Source organism: Papilio xuthus, unplaced genomic scaffold (genome assembly GCF_000836235.2).
Source record: "Papilio xuthus unplaced genomic scaffold, Pxut_1.1 DF828142.1, whole genome shotgun sequence".
NCBI lineage: Eukaryota > Metazoa > Arthropoda > Insecta > Lepidoptera > Papilionidae > Papilio > Papilio xuthus.
In genome coordinates, this window is record NW_013530507.1 from 4,622,399 (window position 1) to 4,646,536 (window position 24,138).

At 37.5% G+C, this 24,138-nt stretch overlaps 4 protein-coding genes across 12 annotated transcripts in view; 1 reads left to right on the plus strand and 3 right to left on the minus strand.

Moving 5' to 3' along the window:
• Positions 1-3: 3 nt before the first annotated feature.
• On the minus strand, positions 4-2,107 carry LOC106114226 (thyroid receptor-interacting protein 6). Its single transcript, XM_013307341.1, has one exon. The coding sequence runs from the start codon at positions 1,936-1,938 to the stop codon at positions 538-540; it is 1,401 nt and encodes a 466-aa protein (XP_013162795.1). The 5' UTR covers positions 1,939-2,107; the 3' UTR covers positions 4-537.
• Positions 2,108-2,432: 325 nt separating this feature from the next.
• Secp43 (tRNA Selenocysteine associated protein) lies at positions 2,433-4,854 on the plus strand. Its single transcript, XM_013307342.1, has 6 exons — positions 2,433-2,710; positions 2,835-2,966; positions 3,089-3,317; positions 3,466-3,683; positions 4,156-4,321; positions 4,561-4,854. The coding sequence occupies exons 1-6, from the start codon at positions 2,678-2,680 to the stop codon at positions 4,680-4,682; spliced, it is 900 nt and encodes a 299-aa protein (XP_013162796.1). The 5' UTR covers positions 2,433-2,677; the 3' UTR covers positions 4,683-4,854.
• Positions 4,855-6,739: 1,885 nt separating this feature from the next.
• Positions 6,740-12,467, minus strand: Bdp1 (transcription factor TFIIIB component B'' homolog Bdp1). Its single transcript, XM_013307340.1, has 9 exons — positions 11,666-12,467; positions 10,689-10,927; positions 10,098-10,216; positions 9,775-9,873; positions 9,321-9,452; positions 8,975-9,158; positions 8,495-8,713; positions 8,061-8,271; positions 6,740-7,979 (listed from the first exon to the last, which is right to left on the minus strand). The coding sequence occupies exons 1-9, from the start codon at positions 12,288-12,290 to the stop codon at positions 7,357-7,359; spliced, it is 2,451 nt and encodes an 816-aa protein (XP_013162794.1). The 5' UTR covers positions 12,291-12,467; the 3' UTR covers positions 6,740-7,356.
• Positions 12,468-13,149: 682 nt separating this feature from the next.
• Ih (hyperpolarization activated cyclic nucleotide gated potassium channel Ih) overlaps positions 13,150-24,138 on the minus strand; it is a 143,504-nt gene continuing 132,515 nt past the window's right edge. For 6 of the 9 annotated variants that reach the window (XM_013307319.1, XM_013307328.1, XM_013307324.1 and 3 more), the window contains 8 exons: positions 20,790-20,953; positions 20,336-20,478; positions 19,027-19,164; positions 17,709-17,810; positions 17,178-17,327; positions 16,766-16,984; positions 15,819-16,083; positions 13,150-15,575 (listed from right to left, as the gene is read on the minus strand). In XM_013307319.1, the coding sequence (XP_013162773.1) occupies positions 14,947-15,575; positions 15,819-16,083; positions 16,766-16,984; positions 17,178-17,327; positions 17,709-17,810; positions 19,027-19,164; positions 20,336-20,478; positions 20,790-20,953 (1,810 nt within the window). In that variant the 3' untranslated portion in view covers positions 13,150-14,946. The remainder of the gene's footprint in view (positions 15,576-15,818; positions 16,084-16,765; positions 16,985-17,177; positions 17,328-17,708; positions 17,811-19,026; positions 19,165-20,335; positions 20,479-20,789; positions 20,954-24,138) is intronic. The other 3 variants (XM_013307321.1, XM_013307326.1, XM_013307325.1) reach the window with 3 other exon arrangements.

Sequence of the window (24,138 nt, forward strand, 5' to 3'; positions counted from 1 at the left end):
ATAAATATTTATTTAAATAATAAATTAACACAACAGCCTTGTTTTTTTTATACATAGACATATGTAAGGCTCTTAAACTATAGCATTCATAATGCATTTAAACATTTTTTGTAAATTAATCACATATTTTAGTTGCCATTTTGGGATATGAATAGTTGATTTATGCTTTTCATGTTATCTCAGTCTTTCAAAAACTCGAAAAGCTAAATTGCCAAGTTACCTTATAGGAACAGTTGTCTTCACAGTAGTATTTTTTTATTAATATGGCTTGATTCAATACTAAATTTGTATATAATGTAAATATCTCAAAAAATAATTTCTTATGTATAAATCTATACTTTATATAAGCAAAGCATTAAGTATATCGTTACTTGTAAATAAATATTTCTTACGCTACAAAGTGAATAATATGCATATAATGATAAATATGAAAAAGAAAATCTTCCCCAAGAATAATTAGTCATCCAAGACATTAGCGTATAGTGCCTTCTTATCTGTAAATGTCATAAGTAATTAAAATCTAATTATATTATGCATTTAAAGATCAGTAGTCATTACTTTAGTAAGATGACGAATCCGATGAGCATTGCATGTTTTGCATAGAATGTGCCCATCAAGAGGATAGCAGCCATGGCCCTTAGCTTCAGAAGACAACATAAGACCGCAGTCTTCACATCGGTAGCAACGAACATGGAAACTGCGATCTAATGCAACAACTCTTACAGTCTCCTCCTCTCCCTCTTCTGGCATGATTGGTAATTCACAAACACAGCAACGAGGAGCAAACTTCAGTTGGAAATCTTCAATGCAATGGATCTGATTGGTGGCATCAACTGTAAATGGTATTCCATCAAGGCTTTTACCACACACCACACATGTGAAACATGTGGGATGGTACGGTTTCCCCGTAGCTCTTAGAATTCTATCAAGAATTGGCTTATTGCAAACAGAACATTTCTCCAAGGTCTCATAGTAATCTGCTTCACAGTATGGCTTCCCTTCAACAGCATAAAATGGCTTTCCTTGTAAATTAGTGTTGCATTGGTGACAACAAAAGCACTTCACATGATACATATTCCCCATTGCTGTACATCCCGAACTTTCACCAACCACTTTCTCATCACATTTTATGCATATACCAAATATATCCAAATCTTGACTATCAGAAATAGATTGTACAAGGAGATTAGTCAGTGCATCAACTTCTTCTTCTTTAGGTAAAGGTGACTTAGTTTTGGATATTGGCATATTACTGGTTCTTCCTTGACCATTTCCTTGAGTGTGAAGATTAATAGGCTCATATAGTGATTCATAAGTAGAAGCCTGGGACACTCCATATTCTGGATATTCATTTTGATATATAGGAGGATAAGAAGGTCTCTCCTGGTTATAATTAAGATTAGCTGTTGCTCTCATTAACTCACTGTAGTTAGAACTCACTGGAGATGGTGGAGGTAAATACTCTTCAGTGTTATTCTCAAAAGCTGGTGTTGTATACAAAATAGGCTTTGTTAAATGTTGCGGAGGTAGTGGCGGCGGAGGGGGAGGCAGTGGTTTGTTCAGACTGCTTGTATATCCAGGGACATTACTATAAGTGGGAATGTTGCTTTTTACTTGTGCAGTTGCCTTGTAAGGAGATTGTAGATTGGGTTGATGATTCACGTTTGCGTAATCTTTATTCGGCGGCCTCACGTTAGAGGAAAATATGTTACTGTATGTTGAGGCATTATTATTTAAAACAGGTGAAATTTTTGTGGAATAAGATGGTTCACGTAATGTATTCACTACGGCACTGTGAGGAACTTGTGGTTGCGCCTTCTTTTTTGGCGGCACAGCTGGTGGTACCTTCTTTACTTTTCCGGGTGTATGGTTGTCTTTACTCATTTGTAAGTCAGCCAATTGCCTATCTAAGGCGTCGATATTGTCTAATCTTGACATGTTTTATTATTTAGGATACTTTTAACACGTCCCTTTTTTTAAAAAATTTTAACAATATACAATAGCCAAACTGAAATCGAAACAAAGAAATGTGAAGAATAAATATACCATGTATAACTATCACATACTACAAAATATAAAACATACACTGCACTGCATACTGCATGTCAATGTCATCATCACATTTTACATTCTACATAATGAGTAGGGTCGTAACCTCACCTCGTAACGAATATTGCAAGGTTTTATTAAATCGATATTTGCAATTCACAATAAATATGAAGGATGTTTTTACAAACCTGTTTTCATTGATGACTCTTTTTCGATAAAGACTTACCTTAAAATTAAGAAATAATAAGTGTTAATTAAGTCTGCCTCTGAACGGTCTCAAAATAGCAGCTCAAGATCTTACCGTTCAAAATCACTGCACGACCAACCAACAACACTAAATTAGACCATAAACTCTGTTAAACTCTATACCTTTTGATTTTATTTGACGTTTGACATATATGACAGACATTTGCTTGTGTTTTTAGTTCAATTTAATTTCAACAATTTATGAAAAATCTTGATTGTAATACATTAATCAAATTATTTTGATTCTCGTCAACTGATAAACTAAGGGATTTGAAGTCTTGTAAAGTGGTGAACAACAGTAACAAGTATAAATTGCGTCTACCTCTACTTCAGCTCTTATTTTAACTTTGAAAACTTTTTTGAAAATTTTTAACAAGAACTGATGGCAATGCAGTGCCAACTATGGATGGGCAGTGTAAGTAACGTTATAGGTATTAATTACTGACCATGCAAAATTTGCGCACTAAAACTGTGCATACCTAAAAGTTTATTTGAGTTTACCATGATATTATTTATTAAAGTTATGATTTTCCTTACAGTTAGAGCCCAATATGACGGAAAGTTTTATAATGGCAGCCTTTCATAGGATGGGACAAAGGCCATTGACAGTCAAAGTTATGAGAAATAAGTTTACAGGTGAACCTGCTGGTTATGCATTTGTGCACTTTCAGGTATTTATTGCTTTTTCAATATATGATTCAGTTTTATACTATTTTGTTGCCTTTTCCTAAAAATATCAACCTAAATGAGATGCATGGAGTAATTTTTTAAAGAAACAAATGTATATTTGTAGACAGATGAAGAAGCAATTGATGCCATGCACAAACTTAATGGTAAACCTATCCCAGGTACATTTCCGGTGGTACGGTTTAGGTTAAATACAGCATCTAGAGAAGCACGATCAAACCTACAGCAAGAAAGAGAGTTTTCTGTGTGGGTTGGGGATCTTAGTCCTGATGTAGATGACTATTCTTTGTACAGAGTATTTGCATCTAAGTACTCATCAATTAAAACTGCAAAAGGTAACAATCTTTATGCTTATAGTTTTGTCTTGAATTACTTATCTGTATTATTACTTATCTGTTACATTTTATGTTATTTACTTTACATGGCATTACAAAGAATTCATTGGTTCTACTAATAATAAATAAATACTCTTTGATCTTTCAGTAATTTTGGATGGCACAGGATATACAAAGGGTTATGGTTTTGTTAGATTTGGTAATGAGGAGGAGCAACGGAACGCACTGTATGCAATGAATGGTTATTCAGGACTCGGCACTAAACCTCTCAAGATATGCACAGCTGTTCCCAAACCTAAAGGGGTAACAACAAATCAGAATTCAACCACATCTGTGACATCAAATGCTGCTTATAATAATGGATCAGTAAGTCTTTTTATTTATCCAACGTTCGGTTTGGATGGTGAAGGAAAACAATATGATGTGCAACCTGCACATATCTGAGAAGAAATTCAAGATATGTGTGAAGTCAACCAACCCGCACTAGGCCAGCGTGGTTTACTATGGCCTAATCACCCTTAACTTAGGGTAGGCTCCGAGCCCCTCGGTGGGGACATATAGTGAGCTGATGATGATTGATTGAAGTCTTTTTATGTTCTACCTAACTACATTGAAAAAAATATTACTTTTAAACTACCTCATATGATTATCTCAAAGTGCATGAGACATGTAGGAGTTATAGTCAAGAGTATATGGCTATCCTGATTACCAACTAATGAAAATATGTTATGAAGGGTGTTAATAACTAACTAATCTTTTATAATGATTCTAATAGTGTTATTTAATTATAGAGTTGTTTTTTAATGTATGTAGTTTCACACTATTATTGTTATTTTAGCAAGAATATAATCAATATTATGATCCATCAGCCTATTGGCAAAATTACTCAGCTTGGTCGGGTTATTATGGACAAGGTGACCAGAGCGCTGCAGCAGTCACACCTATTGTCGAACCGGTGCAAGCTGCAATTGTTAAGGCGCAAAATGATGAGTTGGCACTAGTTGGTAAGTGACTTAATAATGAATACTTACCTTAAAATTTATGATTTTTTACATCAAACCTTTTTTTTAAATATTTCATTAGATTTTTTTGGGTACTAAAATTTCTTGTACTATATCAAGTAAGCTCCATGCTTGTCCTAGGATGTGGTTTATAATTATTGAAAGGCAGTATACGAACCCTTGGTGTATGGATAAATGTAAATATTTTCTGGTATAACATTGCTATATTTTTAATATTACAGAGCACAAGAAGATAATAGATATTGATCAGATGAACCAAGAATTCCTAGACCCAGAATTATCTTTTTGGGATGCATTGGAATCATCTCAGTGGTTCCCGAATGAAGTGATTGAAGCGCATTAGTTGATTATAGATATCCAAAAAAAAATCTTTTGTTTCAGTTTTATATTGACCAATGTTTTCAAATAGAATTTGCATAGATTTATAACCTATCTGGACTACAAAAGTGAGACGGGAAAAGCCTCTGAAGGTGTTTTATTTGGATAAACTCCCAGAATAATGTCATTTGTAATAAAAAAATCGACCCTTCATGTTTCAATTGTTATGAAACTTTCTATAGGTTATAAATCTACGACAATTTTTTTTAATAATTTTTGAACTAGGAATAAAAGTAAGCCGACTTTTTCATTTTTTTGCACTCAGTACAAATGTTTATTTTGATTTGTTTATATGCATCTTTACGAGGGCTAGTGAGCATTGTAATTTGAACACATACTATGTAAGTCAGTGATACTGAACATGTTTATAAAAAAAGGTTTAATGACAAAAATCAAACAAAAGTACTCAGATTTCTAACATTTTTATTTGTAATCTGAATATTACAATTCTAAAGAAGTGTTTTCTTGTAAAACAAATACACATAGGTGGGTTATTATGAGTTTATAGATTTTTAGAGATATACATCCTACTGTTATACATTTCTAAAGCAAAAGTTTATACTACTTTTTTGACATATTTTATTTCCCATTTTCATATATCACCTCTGTAAATAAACTACGTTGAAAATTAACGGTCGATTGTAATAATCGATAATGCATTCAATTGAGACACATTTATATAATTTTGTAAAAAAAATGTATGTATTTTAGGTGTTAGAGATTGTGATGTACAAATAAATCTGTCGGTAATGGATACAAGGTAAGGGATACAGTGACGTATCACTAGGGATGGGATATGATTAATCGTATTAGTGGAATCAACTTATCAAGTGCTGGCCGTTTTTCGTTCAACTAGTTGAATTCAACATAAGTTTTAAAAGGAGTCAAATGGTAGTCTTTTTTTCGACGTCATTTTTTTTGTTTTTCTTTAATAAATAATGGCCACACGTCAACTAGTTGATCCAAAAGCGAATGATATATGAAGTTTTAAATCTCTTAAGATTGAATTAAAAGTAATAAAAGTTTACAAACACGTATTAACGCTAAATTGGCTAACTTTCTATTTTTTTTTAACGGGCTATTTTTTTTAAACAACATCGTCTACAATTCATGTATTAGATCCAAAACTACAAAAAAATCTATCATTAGACAAAAATTGACTAAACAGCCTCTTCTAATATTTTTATCAACGCAGGTTTCTAATTTTCTAGCATGAAACTAACACTATCACAATACATACGATTAAAGATTAAGCATACGTTCTCATATATCCGCCTTGACGTCGCAGACATATTCCAATCGCCATCAAACGACTGCGGGGTTGCCTCAACTCGTTCAAGCAGAAAAGACATTGTTTTGCTAACAAATTTATATCTTTATCCCGCTCTACCAACGTCAAGCCGCGGCGATCGTGAGCCGATGACAGTTCGAGGAGTAGACGACGCGTTAAACTAAAAGCTACTATTATACTAATATATATCATAAAGGCTTATTATTGCATAAATACCTAAAGCTAAAGCACTTAAGCAATAGATTTTGTAAAAAGTATTTGGATTAACAAGATCTTATTATTAGCAGTAGTATATCTTTAAATAAAAGAAAATCGTTGATATTAATAGAATTTAATGATCTGTGACTTCTGACAGATGACTTCTTACAGAAGTAAGAAAAAGAAAGTTCACTTTTTCTATGTTTTTTTAAAATTGAATGAATGGTGGTAATTTACGTTCATCCTTTTTATGTTAATAAAATCTAATGCCAAAGTTATCCTAGCAAGGAAAAGATTCCAAATTTCTTCCTATAATACTTAACCTAATTATTAACTACCTTTTAGTAATAACTAAGATATGTCACTGAAGTACGTAAAATAAAAACTTAGTTATTTTTAAATCATATAACATAATTCACAGCACTTTTAACTTAAAAAAAAAACACTATTAAACGTATTTGCTATTAACTAAAAATCTTATATTAACATAAAATATAAGAAGACAAGACAAAATGAATTCATTATTTGACTATTAATAGCAAAATAGACTTCAATAGTAATTATTTTCCCGAATCTTAAATTCACGGAAATAATTCATCCAATGGGGGAAAGTACCCGTTGGGTTCATATACACTGAATCCATAAAAATTATGAAAATAAAATAATACAAAATTTACAAATAAATAGTGACACGTTCCCAGATCGTATGGAAGCTGAAATATAACGTCTCCTTCAATATTCATGATTTGTGTCAACGTTAGTCATGACACGTTAGTAAATTTCATCCGCAGCAATGGCAAAGCATATGGCACGGTAGTTACAGCGATGGTGACATGACAACAGCTGTGCGAATTGTGCCATGAGTTGTATGCATCAATGGTGAGTCATGGTATTTGGTTTAACTACAGCAATGGTTAGTTATCACTGCAGTTGAGAGCTTTGACACAGTATTGTAACCGTGGTAAGACAAGATAGTGTGTCCAAGAGCGCGGTGTTTTGACCCGATCTGCTCTTTGCTACAACTTTCTTGTAGCGACTCTATTGTATTCGACTTCAAGGTCGATTACGTTTGTCAAAGTTTCCTAATATATTGACAATATCGATGCTATCTTAAGATATATAGCGTAGCCAATACTACAGTGGCTGAATGCTAGATCTGTGTAATAGTATAAGAGCTTAACCGCTGCCTCTTGGTGGGCGAGGGGTTTACCTGGATGACTCCAGGAGTACTGCTGCCGCGACTCTCTTGGCTGGTGACGCTGCTCGGCGATGCGAAATGTGGGGAACCGGTTGTCGTTGTGTTTTTAGGTGTTCCCTTCTTCATATAACCTACGACTGAGTTGAGTAAGGTAGTCGGCAGGGAAACCGGGGTCAGTCTGCCGCCGCCATGAGCGATGTAAGTTTGCAGCATCTTCTTTGACGGGGACGAGGGGTCGTTTACGGTCAAAACGACCAAAGATCCGGTTTCGATGTTGTTGGGTACCGCGGGTGTGGCGCTGCTCTTATTCAAAGTCGCCGGGGCGGGTTGAGCATTCGCATTCGGCGTGACGTTGGCACTCGCAGACCTCGGGATGGCCACTTTTGGTGTAGTCTTGTTGTTAACAGCGGATACCGGCGCAGGTGGCGCTTGGGTTTCCACGAACACGTCCTCTAATCCTATCGGCTTAGTTTGTTTGGCGCGTGCGATGATTTCATCCGCCGTGGTCAGTTCATTTTCTTTGAGCTGCGTAATTCCTGGTATCATCGTGGATTCTAGAGCTTTACCTCCTTTACCTGTAAGTTAAAAATTAAAGAAAAATATAGGAAAATTATTGTAAAGTGATACGAGTATAGTTGAAGTGTATGTGCACTGACTGTTGCGCACGCGCAGGTCGCGGCAGGTGCGCACGCGGTCGCGCTCTGCGTGCAGCGTGCGGGCGAGGCGGGCGCGCTCGGCGGCGGCGCGGCGCTTGGCCTCCGCGCGCTCGCTCTCGAACTCCCCGCGCAGCGCCTCCGCGTCCCACGCGCCCGCTGACCGCAGCGCCTTGTCCACCAGCACGCCGTTCTGGCGCTCCTCTTTCTTAAACTGCACATCAGAAAAGGCTGGATAACTAATATAACAATATTACTAACTACTAATATTATAAGTGCATGTTTAGATGGATGGATGTTTGTTATTACGTATCTTCAGAATGGCTGATCTGATTAAGCTGAAATATATAAGTTACTAATTAAATATTTTTTTTATCGTCGCGAATTTGATATTTGAAATGTTTAACTGTGGTTTGTAACTAAGTAAATAGTGTTACCTTGAGCTTAAGATCCTTACGGCTACGGTCAGGGAAGAGATGCGCCATGAGTGTGAAGTCAGTGCCGATGGCGGCAATAGCGCGGTAGAAGCGCACGGTCTCCTGCGCGCTCCAGTCGGCGGTGCGCGTGGCTCTCCGGTACGCGCCCCCGCCCCCGCCCCACGCACCCTCCCGCACCACGCATGATATACTGCGCCCAGAGTCACTCGGCTTTATCACCTACAACACAACCACTCAACCTGATGAAACGCACAGGTTAAGCTCGAAACTAGGCGGTTTACCCGAACAAATAAGTATTTAGTCATTTATATATTAGTTTACAAAATAACGCATTTATACTACAAATAGAATATATTGATATCAGCATCGTTACTCCATGATCTGGAGTCGCAAAAATCTGTTAATTAATTTAGGTAACAAAAGGTCACAATTTAAGCGAAACAGATATACAACATAACAGTGATTTTTATTGCATCTTACCAAACTCTGTTCATCAAGAACTATTTCTCCATTAGGTCCGAGTTTGATCTGCGGCGCGGGAGCAGGCGCAGTCTCTTCGGTTGTATTATTCTGTTCTTTACTCTTTGACTCCTCTGCTTTAGCTGCAGACTCTTTTGCGTCTTTTGCATTCTCCTCTTTCGCTTTTAATTCATCTTGGTCTGGACTAAAAAATAAAATAGAAAGATTTGAGGCAATACTAAATATCATCATCATCAGCTCACTATACGTCCCCACCGAGGGGCTCGGAGCCTACCCTAAGTTAAGGGTGAATATTATACTAAATATAATTTAACTAAAATTCAAACAAATACAGAAAAATACTCACACAATAGGATTAGTGGTGGGGTTGTAGAATATAAGATCGTACATTGTAAGCGACTCCCGCTTAGCTGCTGCCTTCTCTCGTTTGCGTCGCATCGCTGCGGCCCGCCGATTGGCCGCCTCTTGACGACGTAATCTGAAAATATTAAAGTCAGGCATTAGACATCAAAACCAAGACCTTATAAGCCCAAGGTCGGCCTAATATGAGCCAAAATTTGATTGACCACCATTGCATCCGTTCTGACCGACCTAGCAAAAAGTTTGCCTGTGATCATATCATGTTAATAGTAATTTGAGAACGAAAAATAAACAAATTCAGGAAACAACAACCTTAGCTTAGTGTGAACCTACCACTTAGTAGCCTCCGACCAGGGTTTAACTATATATTTTACTTGATCAAAGCTAAATACCGGACTACATCATTTCTTTTGAGTAGTTTAAGGCAATTATATACTCACTTGCTCTGTTTCTCCTTAAGCGGTGAAGCGACAACGCTGGGAGCGGTTAACTGACTTGCACTTGAACAAACAGAATCATTCCTCACACGATTTACCTCTCTGAAACAATACAGTATTAAAGGTAACTTGATATAAAGACAGAAATTTCTTACAAGTAGGTATTGGAGGTAAATATGAGGAAATAATAATGATTGGGTCAAAGTATTCATCTTTTATGAACACAATTCAATTGAGGTGCTGTCTAACCTCAAAAGAGGCACCTCGAAGTCCGCAAGAAAGATAGAAAGACAAATATAATATATACAACTTACAATTATACAAACCTATTTATCAATGTGCTGGATGTGTGTGAATCATGACGTTGTCTGCCCAAAGATGGAGTAGCTGCACCACTAGACAGTTGCGCACGTCGAGTCTCATCTTCAGACTCACTGGCGCTGCCCTTTAAAAATATAGATTGAATATACAACATAAACACACTATGTATAGTGCAACAAACTTATCTTGTCTAGTGAGAGGTACTGTTGTTGCTGTTATTTCTGTCAAAAAACATATGCCACAGACATTACCAGGAGTGTGATGGAGGCCACATAATTTAGTTCGTATTATGCCCAGGGAGTGAAACAAATTTGTGAGTCTGTAGCAGGGGTGTACAACTGGTCAAACAGTCCAGTATATCATAAGAAGGTTAAAAATTTAGTTACATAAAAATTAACATACTGGAAGATGCTCACACCCAACACTCACACAAATATATATATAGGTATATACATACTATATATTTATTACATATTTATATAATTATACATATATAGTTATTGCTGTTTTATGACTTGACTACCTCTGGTTTATAGTAATATGCAATTAATAAGATTATTCTTTAAATTGGAATTAACAAGTACCTAACAGTATACCTGTATACTATTTCTTCTATGAGGTCCAAGTCTTGGAGCTGGACGCAGTTTAGGCCTTACTTTACTTGGAGAAGGTAATGGTACAATTGGATCAAAAAGAACTTCAACATTTTCTGATATAATTTCACTTTTTAGAATATCAATAGGCTTGGGTACATTGCCAGCTTGCTGCAATGGTACAATGCCATCCATAACAGTCTCATCGTTGACACTTTCAGGAACGCTGGGTACATTAAAATCTGAAAATTATGTGAAAAAAATTGATTCTAATGTGTTTTTTATCATTAAAATTAGTGTTTTCTATGTATCACTTTTTGGTCAGTAACTAATGTATCAGAGTGCTAAGGAAAACTAACATATTCAGGACAAGTGCAAACTTTACATGTTAAAGTAAACTCAGTGGCACCAAACATAGTAACATGAGTGTAACTTTGGAGTTTGGCTACTTTGTATTAGTTGATTTTTAAAAAAAATCAGATTTTCAGGATGTAAATTAGAATAGAAAACTATATTATGTTTAGAGTTTGTTCCACAATGTCCATGTAAAGTGCTGGATAACTAATAAATTAATTAACTGACTTATTAAATTTTCTATTTAATTTTCACAGCTTATTTGGACATGACATTATTTGACAAATAAGTTCCAAGAAGCTTATTCAGGACTTTATTTGGACCTTATGAAACAGACTTATAATTTAAAGTTTGTGTATCCATTGAATATAGGTGTATGGATGGATGGATGGATGTTTGAAGATATCTCCTGGTTCTGAATGGATCTAGATGAAATTTGGTATACATATAGAACATAGTCTGGAAGAACACATAGGTTACAAATTGTGTTTTTTTTATTTTGTGCAGACTAAAGTCAACTTGTTATTAAATGATTTGTAATTTCTTTTTAAATACTTCTTTATGATTGATACTGTAAGAATGTCTACTTCAGTTTTAGTGTAATATGGATGTAATTACATATTTACCTTCAGTTGTATTGCTTCCAACAGGGCTGACTATGTTATGTGTAACTTTATGTATATTTTTGTTTGTTATATGCAGTTCATTGTTGTCATTTATTATTTGTTGTTTGGGTGTATGTTTATTTATTTGTGGTGACGGGCTTTTCGTTTGGTTAACATCAGCACTTTTAGTGGTATTTTTTGGCGAAGTCAAGAGAGATGCAATAGCTTTCCTAAACGGACTATCCCGACGTGTTTGTGGCGACGCAAATATAATTTTGTTTGATTTAATAACAGAAGTGGCGTTACTAGAAACTTTTTCTGTACTTTTTGGTGACGCCTTAATTTTCTCGGTTGGGTTAATTGGAGAGGCGACTGTGTTTGGTGCAATTGCATTTTTATTCGGAGTTATAATTACACTTCGATACTCTGTTGCGTTGGTAACTTCAACTGAAGTGTTAGGAAGTACGGCGGTATCATCCACTTCATTCTTTTCTGCTAATGGACGTGGTGTTCGTGGGCTTTTAAGGCTTTTTTCTACGTTTTCTTTAACTTGAGCAGGTTTATTTTTAACATCTGCAGTTTCAGCATTTTTTCTTCTTGGTGGCAAGGATGTTACAGCTTTTATTCTAGCACGTCTAGTAGACATTTTGTAACTTTAACAATAGATCTTCATAAAAGTTAAATAAGTACTAGTACAAATTCATTATCCATTTGTATAAGGGATTGAAAGCGATTTTATGCGAAAATTAATTCATATTTCCACTGTTTATATTCACTACACAAATAACAGACCCGTACAATGCCCTCCTTCAAAAATACTTGAAATAATGACGGAATCGGAATGACAGTTCGAGGAGTCAGTGACAGCTAGACGGCTGACGTCGAGATTAAAGATTAAGTTTTTTTTTGTAATTTTATGATCTGGTAACATAGACCTTTAGGTCATTTAAAGATTAGTCAAAGAGTAAATGTCTGGTGTAGACAATCGAGAATAAAAGCTGACTTTTGTAGCCATTTTTGAGATCTAGAATTCTTGCCTACGTCATTTTTACAGCTCAAAGGGCAAAGAATTACGTAATAAAAGTAAGTCTAATTAAAAGCTACGGTGGCTGGAATGGAATGAGAGGTTCACCTTTTCATCATAAAACAGTAGTATATTTATAAAAATGAACATATTTTTGATTGGGAATCGAACCCATGATTTCTTTTTAAACATTTGAAACGTGTTATAATTAAATGCTTGGTATTCAAATCGCAGTCTTTTATAGTAGGTTAGTAGGGCATCGCTCCAATTTCAATTAGCTTTTATGGATCTAAATATCATAGTTAACTTACTTACAAAAGTAAGTAACCTTAATGAAGACACTTAATTAACATTACATCTAGGGTGCCAAATGAAAAATAACCACATCAAAATAAATATGTTTTATTGAATTGATGTCTAACGTTCTATAAACGGGATTATAAATAATTCTATAAACGGGGATATAATATAAACAACCAAACGATTTTCATCATTCTTTAATGCATTTTCTCTAATTTCTTGACAGCGATGAGCACTTTTGGTGAAAATAGACATAACAGAAATCAGAATAATATCAATGTTTTTAAAATTTGTGAATAAAAAAACACACGTTTCTATATAAGTTTACTTTCCAGCGGTTCAACTTCACAATAAAAATAGATCTCTTCTATAAAATTTATATTATTTATAAAAGCGGCAATGTTAGATAAAACAACGGTAAATAAATGCTTCTGGGGATTAATTGCAATTTATATGTATCTTTTTTGTAGATAAATTGACATAATAGTCACTCTGATCGATTGTATAAATATCTTAAAAGTATAAAGTATCTATTGGTGTTAATCGACAAACTGATAACTAGGCTGCATTTAACTACTATTAAGCTACTGCATATTGGTTCGTCGTCTCAATTAACTATATTTTGGCTAAAAATTCAACATTTGCAAAACTTCTTTACAAATTGTCATGACACTATAAGAATTAGTCAACGATGAATGTCGCCGAAGCAAATCCGCCGCCGGCTCGACGCTGTCGCCCTCTACGATATGTCTTGGCGTCGGCGCTCCTAGGTTCTCCTATCGCTATGTCGGCCATAAGACAAGCGATTGCGTCATCTAAATCGTGTCTTATTGGAATAAATATTCACTAGAGATACTGAAAATAAATTAAGAGTTAAAGTCTGGAATGAAGCAAAGTGGCAAAATGAGCTCGAGTGGCATGCACATTGGAGCAGTGGGGCTACTCGTGCCTATTTCTAAGTGGCGGACGGCCCGAGTCGGCGACGGGCGAGAGGTGGCGGCTTGCTCGCGGCCTTACTGCCTATCACATAACTTAATTCGTCCGAATTTGTTAACGGTTCGGCCTACTTATTTCTACAAAATGATCTCTATTAATAATAAATTATTACTTCGACTACAATAAAAACAAGGTACGAAGTGTAGTGGTGCACGAGGGCTTGACGTCCGCCGCGCGCCGCGGGTTACGTGTTAATTGACTGGACCGCTCCGACGAACGTCGCCCCTCACTTCTATAAAACAAACCCTACTGGCGAATTCTCAAAATTACAATATTTACATAAAGAAAACGACCCGAAGCGCTACTGATCCACTTCTAAATAGGAAATCGTGAGAAATCGCATAATCTTTGTCGGTCGGTAGGACTACTTAATATTAAAATTAAGAAAGCAAATGTGCTCTTGATTTGTGAGACTCGAACGAGTCGTGTCGTGCGTCGCTCGTACGGAGCTCCGCCTATCTGCCTACTCCCGCCTCTCTCGGCGCACGAGTATGCGGTTAACAATTTCAAATATATAACATTTTCGAGGCCTATGCCAGGAACCTTCAAAGGTACATCTTCGATCGGTATCACGCGATCGACTTCGTATCCGTCAACAACAGCGACAATCTCATACGCCAACAAAGCATAAAATAGTGATATTTTACATCTCAGTCTAGTCTATATAATTAATTATTTCCTCTTTTAATGGCAAGGTATCTCTATAAAGATTCAATAGTTATCCTTCAATATATAACAGGTATATTCTATACGATCGCAATACGTCACGTATTCGATCCCTCACAGCGTCGATGATATAAAATTTAACCTAAATTATAACACAGGAGAATTAAGTATAAGATCACAAAATGAGATTCAGCGGGCGGGCCCGGCGAAGTCGCAGCTATATCTACGCTACAACTAGCGAGGCGGCGAGCTCGCACTAAGCCTAGTATTGCTATCGAGTGGCGCTCACGCACGCGCACTAGCACAGCGTGCGGCGTCAGGGTGCGATGCCAGCGTCCGACTTGTGGAAGGCGGCCGCGGCGGCCAACGGCGCCGGCGGGCCCTGCGCCGCGCTGAAGTCGTGCTCGGACTTGGGGCGCGGCAACGCGGCCGCCACACCCAGTCCTGGCAGCGCCACGCCCGCCATGCGGCACGACGCCGCCTGCAGCGGCTGCAACGCCAGTCCCAGCGATCGCTCCGACAGCCGCGCCACGCTGTCGTCCGACAAGCTCACGTGCTCCGCCTCCGCGGCCAGCGCGTTCACCACCGCATTGATCGTGTTCCCCTCCGATGTGGTGTCGTCTTCGCGGTGTGCCACGAGGTTTGGGTTCTTGCCGATCTTGTTGAGTCGCTCGGCGGCGACGCTCTCCATTGTTCGCCGCATCAGAGGGTACTGGTCGAGCACCGCATTGAAGTGGTCCACGGACAGTGAGAAGAGGTTGCAGTAGGTTTCGGCGCGGACGGAGGCGACTCGGCGAGCGTTCGTCAGGAGACAGATCTCGCCGAAGTAGGAGCCATCGGACAGGCTGGTTGCAACCTCTCCGTTTGCCATTACGATGTCTACGATGCCCTCCTGGATGAAGTACATTTTGTTCCCTATGGTTCCTTCTTTTATGATAATATCGCCTGAAAGAGTTTTAAACTGCTGTTATTACAAAAAATAATTAAATTAGTAAGTGAAGAGAAAATTTTATACTCTTTTTAAGGAAATTCTCCAAACGTGGACGTGAAATTTAACATAGCTTAAGTTAACGTGGAGAAGAAGTGCATTAACCTACTTATAATCGTCATTTATTATAAATTATGGTCTAATTTCGACCAACGGGCGACTAGTAGTTAAATTAATTATAGTATACATAAGTTTCGTACCAGGTTGGAAGACTTCGTAACGTAGTTTGGTGACGACATCCGATACGAAGTTGGAATCAGCGTTGGCAAAGAATGGCACGGAGGCTACAAGCGAACGGCAGTTGTAATTGATGACATCCTCTCGTAATTTCTCGCTCAGCTCTCCCAAAATAAGCTCCTCGTCGAAAAATTTGCCTTGGTAGCGATGTTCGAAGTACTCGGTGATACGTTGTCGCATTTCCCGAGGCAGTTTTCTATAGGCCATATATTCTTCTACTTGTTTTACCTAAAATATTATATTTTACATAATCAATTTGAAAGCGTATTTACATTTGTAAGAGCTAGGCTAAATACTGTGTTCGTTAGAATAGAGCTACACACGAACTTACGCACACACTTTGCTTCACAACAAAATCAAACAGTGCTGTATAACATATAACGGTGAGTCTAGCTATCTTATTTTACACGGTATAATTATATTATATATTTCTAACATAGTTTATAAAGAATATACACAATAGAAGATGACAAAAAGCAGTAATCAGAAGCAAACTGTTATGAACACCCGTTATTTCTGTGAAATTGTTACATGAAGATGAATATTAATCGCCTCCGAAAAGTTAATGTGCGTAGAGAGTTTAACCAAGTGATGAATAATGATTCTGTGATCTCTTACAACGGTAACCATTTAACAATCATCCAATCTGTACTCACGTCTAGTCTCTGAAACAGGCAATGACTAGTAATTAGTTGTTATAGACGACTTAAAGTGAACCATACAACATGCGAAAAGGTATTAGATTATTTAATTCACGCGATGAAGGGAATCGTAATGCATCACACGTTACTGGAGATGCTTCTGTTTAGAATGATAAGATGTTCATAACAGCTTACGGTCTGACAAACTATCTTCGTAGAAGTCGGACGCTAGACATTGAGAGCCTAATCGTTTAGCGAAATCAGTTTACCTTTTCTCGGTATTGCCTTCTAGATGAGTCAAGACTCTGGATGAGGTTGGTGGCGTGACCGAGGAAGAGGGCATAGCAGGTGGCGCCGGAGATCATGGAGAGCATCGTAAGCCACATATCGGTGAGTGACTGCGGCGGGAACCGGCCGTATCCGATGCACAACATGTGTGACATCGCTTTGAACAGCGCCCACGAATATTGTTCTAGCCAAAAGGCTTCCTGTAATCATCAAAGATTAGTAGTTTTAAACATTTAAAAAATAATTTATAAGAAGTTTAACAAGGCAAAAGATCACCAGTTATTCTAAGACTTCATGTAGGTTTTATCCAATGTTACTCTTTTATAATATTTAAGCCCAGAACTGTACTTATGTCACTTAAGTTTGTTTTGAAATCGCCATTCTCAATGGTACCTGGAGTTCGTTGATAGCGACCCACGAGTTCGGTGGGAAGCCTTGTAGCATCGGAACCAGGAACTGCAGACACCCTGACCAATGGCCGATTAGCAGCATCATGCAGATTAAATTGAATATCCGCATAAACACAGATGCCATGTTGAGGAACTGCGAACAGAGCGATAACATTTTAATACGATGTTGGGCAATCGGTGTGGCCTCTAAGGGAAGCCGTGCGGACTGCGCGCGACAAGGACGCTCGTGGTCAAGCATCGCGATGATCTCTACCGATGGCTTCGTACAGTGAACGACAAGGTTATGAACGCGTGAACGTCATCGAGCGAGCATGCGATGAGGGCGAGGCTAGGAGAGGCTCGCGGCCGCAACCCTCTCGCCCGCGCGCCCGCCGGCCGGACTAGGGTCGGAAAGAAACGCCAACGAAAGATAGAAAGCGAAGCGAGCGCAGCGGTGTAAAGGACGCCGGGCGGCGCCGGCACATGCTAAGCGGGCGAACGAGCATGCGCGCCGGCTCGCGCCGACCCTGGTTACCTTGAAGATCAGATTGCTTTTCGTATCACCCTTCTTTTTGGCGACGTCGGAGCTGAGCCGTCCTCGTCGTTCGGTGCGCTTTTTTTGGAGATTCTGCAAGATCTAGAAAAGAAGCGAGAAACACGAGATAGTAGGAAGAGACTGTCGCGCGACAGGGGCGCGGGCGGGGTCCGACGTGTGTGTCGCGGGAGTCGCGGGTGCGGGGCGGGGCGGGGCAGGGCGTGCACTAGCACCGAGCACGCGGGATGCACTAACACCGAGCCGAGCGGGCGCGCTAGGCCCCTACGTAGCGAGCGCGGCATGCGGCACCTGCGTGGCGAAGTCGCGCGAGCCCGCGCCGTCCGCGTCGCCCGGCTGGTCGCGCGGCTGCGGCCCGGGGCTCATCTGCACACGACCGTCTGCACCCTCACTGCGATGTCGCTACCACCTGACTCCCCGTAATACCCCGTCTACTTCTCTATCACTCTCAGCTTCATCACTTAATCTTTTACAATTCGGCTAAAGAATAAAGACTTCTCCAACGCGTTTTTTGGGTTATTTTTTTTGACTCGCTAAAGATAGTCCTTTCTTACATAGAGGGGGACCTACAACTCGCGAATATTAACCTCGGGACGCGATTTCGTGCGGTTTACTTATTTTTCAACTTAAGATTAAGAAAATAAAATATTTGCAATATTTACGCGGCAAACGTAATCGGCGTTAGCGCATCTGTACTAAAGGCTTTGAAAAAGCAGCAAATTAATATTGGTAACGAGCAAATTATATCAATTAGGGCAAGTGTGGAACTGTTCGGGTCGGAGGGAAGCGCCCGGTGGACGGCGGTCGACGGTCGCGGCCGGTTGTCGGAGGTCGGCAGACGGCGAGCTAACGCGGTCGCGGCGCGGCGCGGACGCACGCAAAGAGATAGATTCACGAGAGTGAAAACGTGCTCAGGCAGAAAGAAGCTTGCAGAGAAGCAGTAGAGAAGTGCAGAGCGGGACTCGGTCTCACATACAGTGGGGGCGGGAACAGTGGTATAATACAGGATTACAACATATTCCAATAACACATTATTAGGATCACTACTATCTATAACGGTTCCAATCGCTGATTGAATAAAATTTATCAAATTTTTTCTTCACAAATAAAAAATTAAACATTGTTACAGCCAATCGAATCTTTTTAGTATTTAGTAAAAATTTAATCCAATATTATAAGGATTAGTAGGGTGTTAAATTATGTCGTGTTAGTAGATGTGAGCGGTCATGTAGTTAGAGCAGTGTTAGTGGTATAGTAGTTAATGGCACAGAGGTGGGGGTTAGAAGAGATGATGGCTTACATATACTTCCTCCCACTGTGACACATATCTGACGAGCCTCGAGAGGCGCAGCAGCCGCACCAGAGAGAGCAGCTTGGCCAGCCGCAGTATCCGGAGCGCGCGCCCCGCGTGGAGAATTTGAAAGCTTTCACTAAAGTCCTGTCAACATATCAAAATCTAGTTAAGTCCGCGGCGTACTTACCTCTTGATGCTCCAAAGAAGTCTGCATTTCTTCAGAGCACCGGATCACGACGACGATAATACCTTTACAGATTGGTACGTGAAGTAGACATGCAATGTTGCTGCCAGTAATAGTCTCAGCCAAAGAAAAGTGCTCAAGCATTTAGTCAGATGCTTATGCATTAAATTATAATCAATCAATTTACAATCTCCAGTTCGTTGAACTATACATATCTTAAGTTAGTAAAAGCTGTTTAAATTTATAATAATAAAGCTTTGAACAAAAACCAATTTATAGGAATTTAAATCTTGTAAATATTTTTGTACTTAAAAGCGTATTTGTCTATAAGTATATAGTTACTAGATTATACATAATAAAATATTACAATTTGGTCGTGTTTCATAACCATGAAAATAATTGTTAACGTACACCAGCGATTGAATAACTGCTTTATAAAACCAAAAAATAAATACAGATATATCCGAAGCCAAGAAAAATATAAATATAGAAGCTTTTTAAAACATGCTTTGGTATATGAGAAGGTAAAGATTCAATTCAGATAATAAGAATTATGAATTTATTAACAGAGGACGTGCTTAAGATAAAAAAGAAGTAGAGAGGGGTTTATAAGAAGAAGAAAAAATATCGGTGCAAATATAACATTTTACGTTTGAAAGTGGCCAGTGCACAAAGAATAAATGTGCATATAGAGACCAAAATACGAAAGGGGTTAGCAGCCCATACAATCATTTTATGTATCCGACCGTAAGTTTTTTAGGGCGAAGGAATTAATGTTTGATTCATATGGGTTACTTAAGTTTATCGTGCAGATAGAAGAAAGAAGGTGTAAATTACCAAAAGTAGAAGTAAAAGATATGCGTTTGGATTCTTTTAAAAAGGAAACTATAGTGCCAATCAAACCTTTACTTTGATAGACCCTTAAATAACGCGACACGATGGCGCGTTGTACGTTCTCGTGGCAGTTCAATAGAAATCACAATGAGAAACAAAACAAAAATACAAATAAACCCAAAAACAAAATACAATGTTTGCTATAAAACAAATGAAGACCCAAGCTGAAACAGAACATCAAAACATAAAAGACAGTTAAATCTATAGTAAAAGAAACACGGCCAAATTGCAACGTACATTTACCTGATTGAAGATCAAGAAAATATAATCTAGTGGTATACTAGAGATGAGGTCTAGGAAGAACCACGTCCTTAAATAATGCTTTGCTATTAACTTGGGGTCTAATATCACTTGCTCCGCATTATCTTGCTGCATTATTCCTGAAAATAGAAACATTTAAATTCATACAATTATAACTTTTGGAGCGAATTTAAATTTGATAATTGTCTAGTCTTTGTGTAGTACAAAAAACTATCTTACTAATATCATAAGTTCGAAAGTTTAAAACCATGGATGGGTTGGCTGTTTGTTAGTAGATATCTCCGGAACGGCTCAATAGATGTTGATGAAATTTGGCAAATTTGACATAGTAACAGATATAGTCTGAAGAAACACATAGGATACTTGTTAATTTTTTTTAATGGCACGTGGCTAGAGTCGCGTGCGACTGTTAGTTATGAAAAAAACGTACCTGTTCTAAAATTAACAACAATATCTATGAGGAATATGGTGTCAGATAGACAGTTGAAGGCTATCCAACGCGTGCTGAGGTCGTCGTTGAAGAAGGAGATGGCAACAGGCAGGATGATGAGGTTCGCCACCAGAAGCAGTAGCATACATAGATCCCAGTAGAATCTGAAATCAATAGAATTACAGTTTTAGATATAAAAAAACGCGTGATTTACCCAAACCTAAAACAAAGAAATTATTAGTAGTAGTTATTAATCTTTGTCATGTATTATAGGTTATTTTGATATAGTTGTACTCCAATAATTTCGAGAGTTTAGTTTTGAGCGAGTTTTATTTCTGCGCTTAATACTTCACAGAGTTTTGTTCCGTGAACGTTGATAAAGTTTGTAGATTGCAAAGCGGTTCGCATTTATAAACATCGGCAGAAACTTATAGAGTTTTAAATTTATTACTTTTAACACAAATTTCTAGTAAGTATAGTTGTTTCCAGTTCTATGAACATACTTTATTTAATAGAATAAAACTATGATATATTCAGAATATAATTTCTATTACTAGAATTAGGAAGTCGTCCTAAATTAAACTACCTAATTCTTACTAATATTATAAATCCATCTAAACTTTGCGAAAGTTTACTACCACGTATAATTACAGAATGATTGAATGGATATGTTTTTAAATTAGCATTCAGTTTTTTTTTTTAATTTCACGTGAAATCGCGAGCGACAGCTAATAAAAAAATAAACAGGCATATAAATAATTTCTAGGTAATAAATCTGGAATGAATTCGAAGAAAAATTCTTATTGCTCCAGTAAAATTGGTTGGTAAAATAATATTTTCGTAGGAACAATTATTGCTTTCCGGCGTTGTAATGTTTTTATTGGCTACAAATTAAATCTGGCTGTGAATTGAATTTCCCAACGTCTGATTGTGAATAAAGCATTTTTATTACGTTTCACATGTTATAACTTGCCTTGATTATATTTTATAACTAACATTTTAAATGTAAATAAACCTGTAATAAAGTTTTATTTATTTTTCATAAATAAACTTTGGCATTTAATAAACATTGCAACATTTATGGAAGCAATTAATTCTAACGGTTTATTTTAAATTGTTTTTTTTTACATTGTACCAAAGGTTTAGTTAAAATAATTTCTAGATCTAGTCTCTTTAATCGAATTGAAAATAAAATATTTGGATGAGTTAAGGATCTGCACTGGCCACTTTCAGTCGAAAACAAAGGAAAAAAAATTCCACATATGTGAAATCTACTTCATAGAAACATAAATCCTCATTGGTTTAATTAACCCTAATTCGATGCACTGGGCCATTGCGATACATAATGCGTAAATGCGCAATCATTTGCGCCTAATGGCTACGTTTCAATCTTCCATTTACTCTTATCGCAGCTTGTCCTATTAAACTACTAATAATAGAACTATGAAAACTTTGCTTAAGACCGTACTTCATAGAATCATTTAGTAAACTTAATTTTAGTCCTTCTTTCCTTCATACATCTCATAAAGATAGGACGGGAAAAGGAAGTGAATTTGACGGAGGATGCATAGGAAGTAGAAAATTCTCTTTCAGCGCGTCTATTCTTTTGTCGATTAAAATAACGCATCTGCAATTGCGGGCTGTTTCGATGAAGTCAGATGGCCGCTAAATCGTTTGCCACCTTATGTAAACCTTATAAAAAAATCTATTATGTATTGTATTAGATTTATTTAATATTAAAGTTAGAGAAAATATCAGATAGAATAGAAAGGTTTTAAAAACTCATGGTTATAGTTACTGCATACATTTAGGTATCCGAATAGGCTATTATCGCGACATTAAATGTTTGATTACTATCATTACTTACTTTCAGCTCGTGTTAGCAGTTTTTTGAGCACATAGTAACGTCCCTGGTATGTCATTAAAAGAAATGGTTCATATAACTGACATAAAGAGCTGAATCGTGACCGTAATGCCCTAGACCCTGTTTCCTTATGACGGTATATGAGTACAGGAAATGTTTATGTTTACTATAGTGTTGTTTAAGTTTTGATAGCACACATACTATAGTGTGATGATGACCATTGACATGTTCTAACAAAAAGCTGAGACTCTTAATAACAATTAAATAATATTTGAATACAAGCGGTCGCCTGAGACTTCGTTTCAAAAAAAAGTAACCTACAATATGCCCGACTGCATCAGCTATCTTCATATCAGAGGACTGTCAAAATTAGTTCAGCAGTTCCGGAGATTTCCCGAAAAAACACGGGCTTGGGGGCAGATATACAGACAGGCGAAACATTTTAAAATTGGTTTTCTTTATCTCGTGTAGGAAATATGATTTTTTTCTTGATATTACATACAGACACTCCAATTTTGTTAATATGTATATATTATTATGTTTTACTGTAGTTTTCCAAGTTCATTTCCACGTGATACCGGAAGCGTATGAACTGTCCGATAATAATTGTTGTAATGATATATTTAATGCAATCGAAGCAATATTTCAAATAATATTTTCCGCATGCTGCACGTGTCAGAATCTCAGTACGTGATACATGATTAGAATATGTAAATTGTATTGGACAAATTGCATTACAAAATGCTTAGTGTCAGTTTCCACTGTCAAAACAACTATATAAAACATTATTATCACCGTTTTTTTAAACCATAATATGTGTTTTTTTATTTAAAGATATGTGAAGTCAATCAACCCGCACCAGGCCAATGTGGTTGACTGTGGCTTAGTCACCTCTAACTTAGGGTAGGTTGGACGTATAAGTTGATGAAGTGAAATTCCACATTACAGGTGATCGATTAACATATTTAAAATAGAACTCTTCGACATTCAATCACATTATATAATCTATCGTAAATCGCAGCCTCACCTGTACAAGGTTTATAAATTAGTATGACAAATCCGCGGCAATAAAAAACCTAACCGCAAATTACACTCACGTTGTGAGTGTGACTAACAGGTGAGTTTATACACGTGTCTATAAACGTTACGATATTTTTTAAACAAACTAAAAACCCTTTTCCACTAAACGACTAATCACAGCATTAAATGGAATGCTTTCCTCACGGAAATATCAATCATAGCCAATAGTTGAGTAGCTTTTTTCTAGTAGAAATTCACAAACGAGAAAGCTGCCACCGGAATTCACCATCGAAGTGACCGCTGCCCGCAGACATCCACATTTGCACGTGCGTTGCCTACCTTTAATCAAGAGAGGTGCGGAGGTGCGGGGGACGCACAGAAAGAGGATAATTCCGACACGCAAGCTCAACAGATGAAACGGGGAATTACTTCCAATTCACGCCTGTCTGAGAATGTCACCGATTT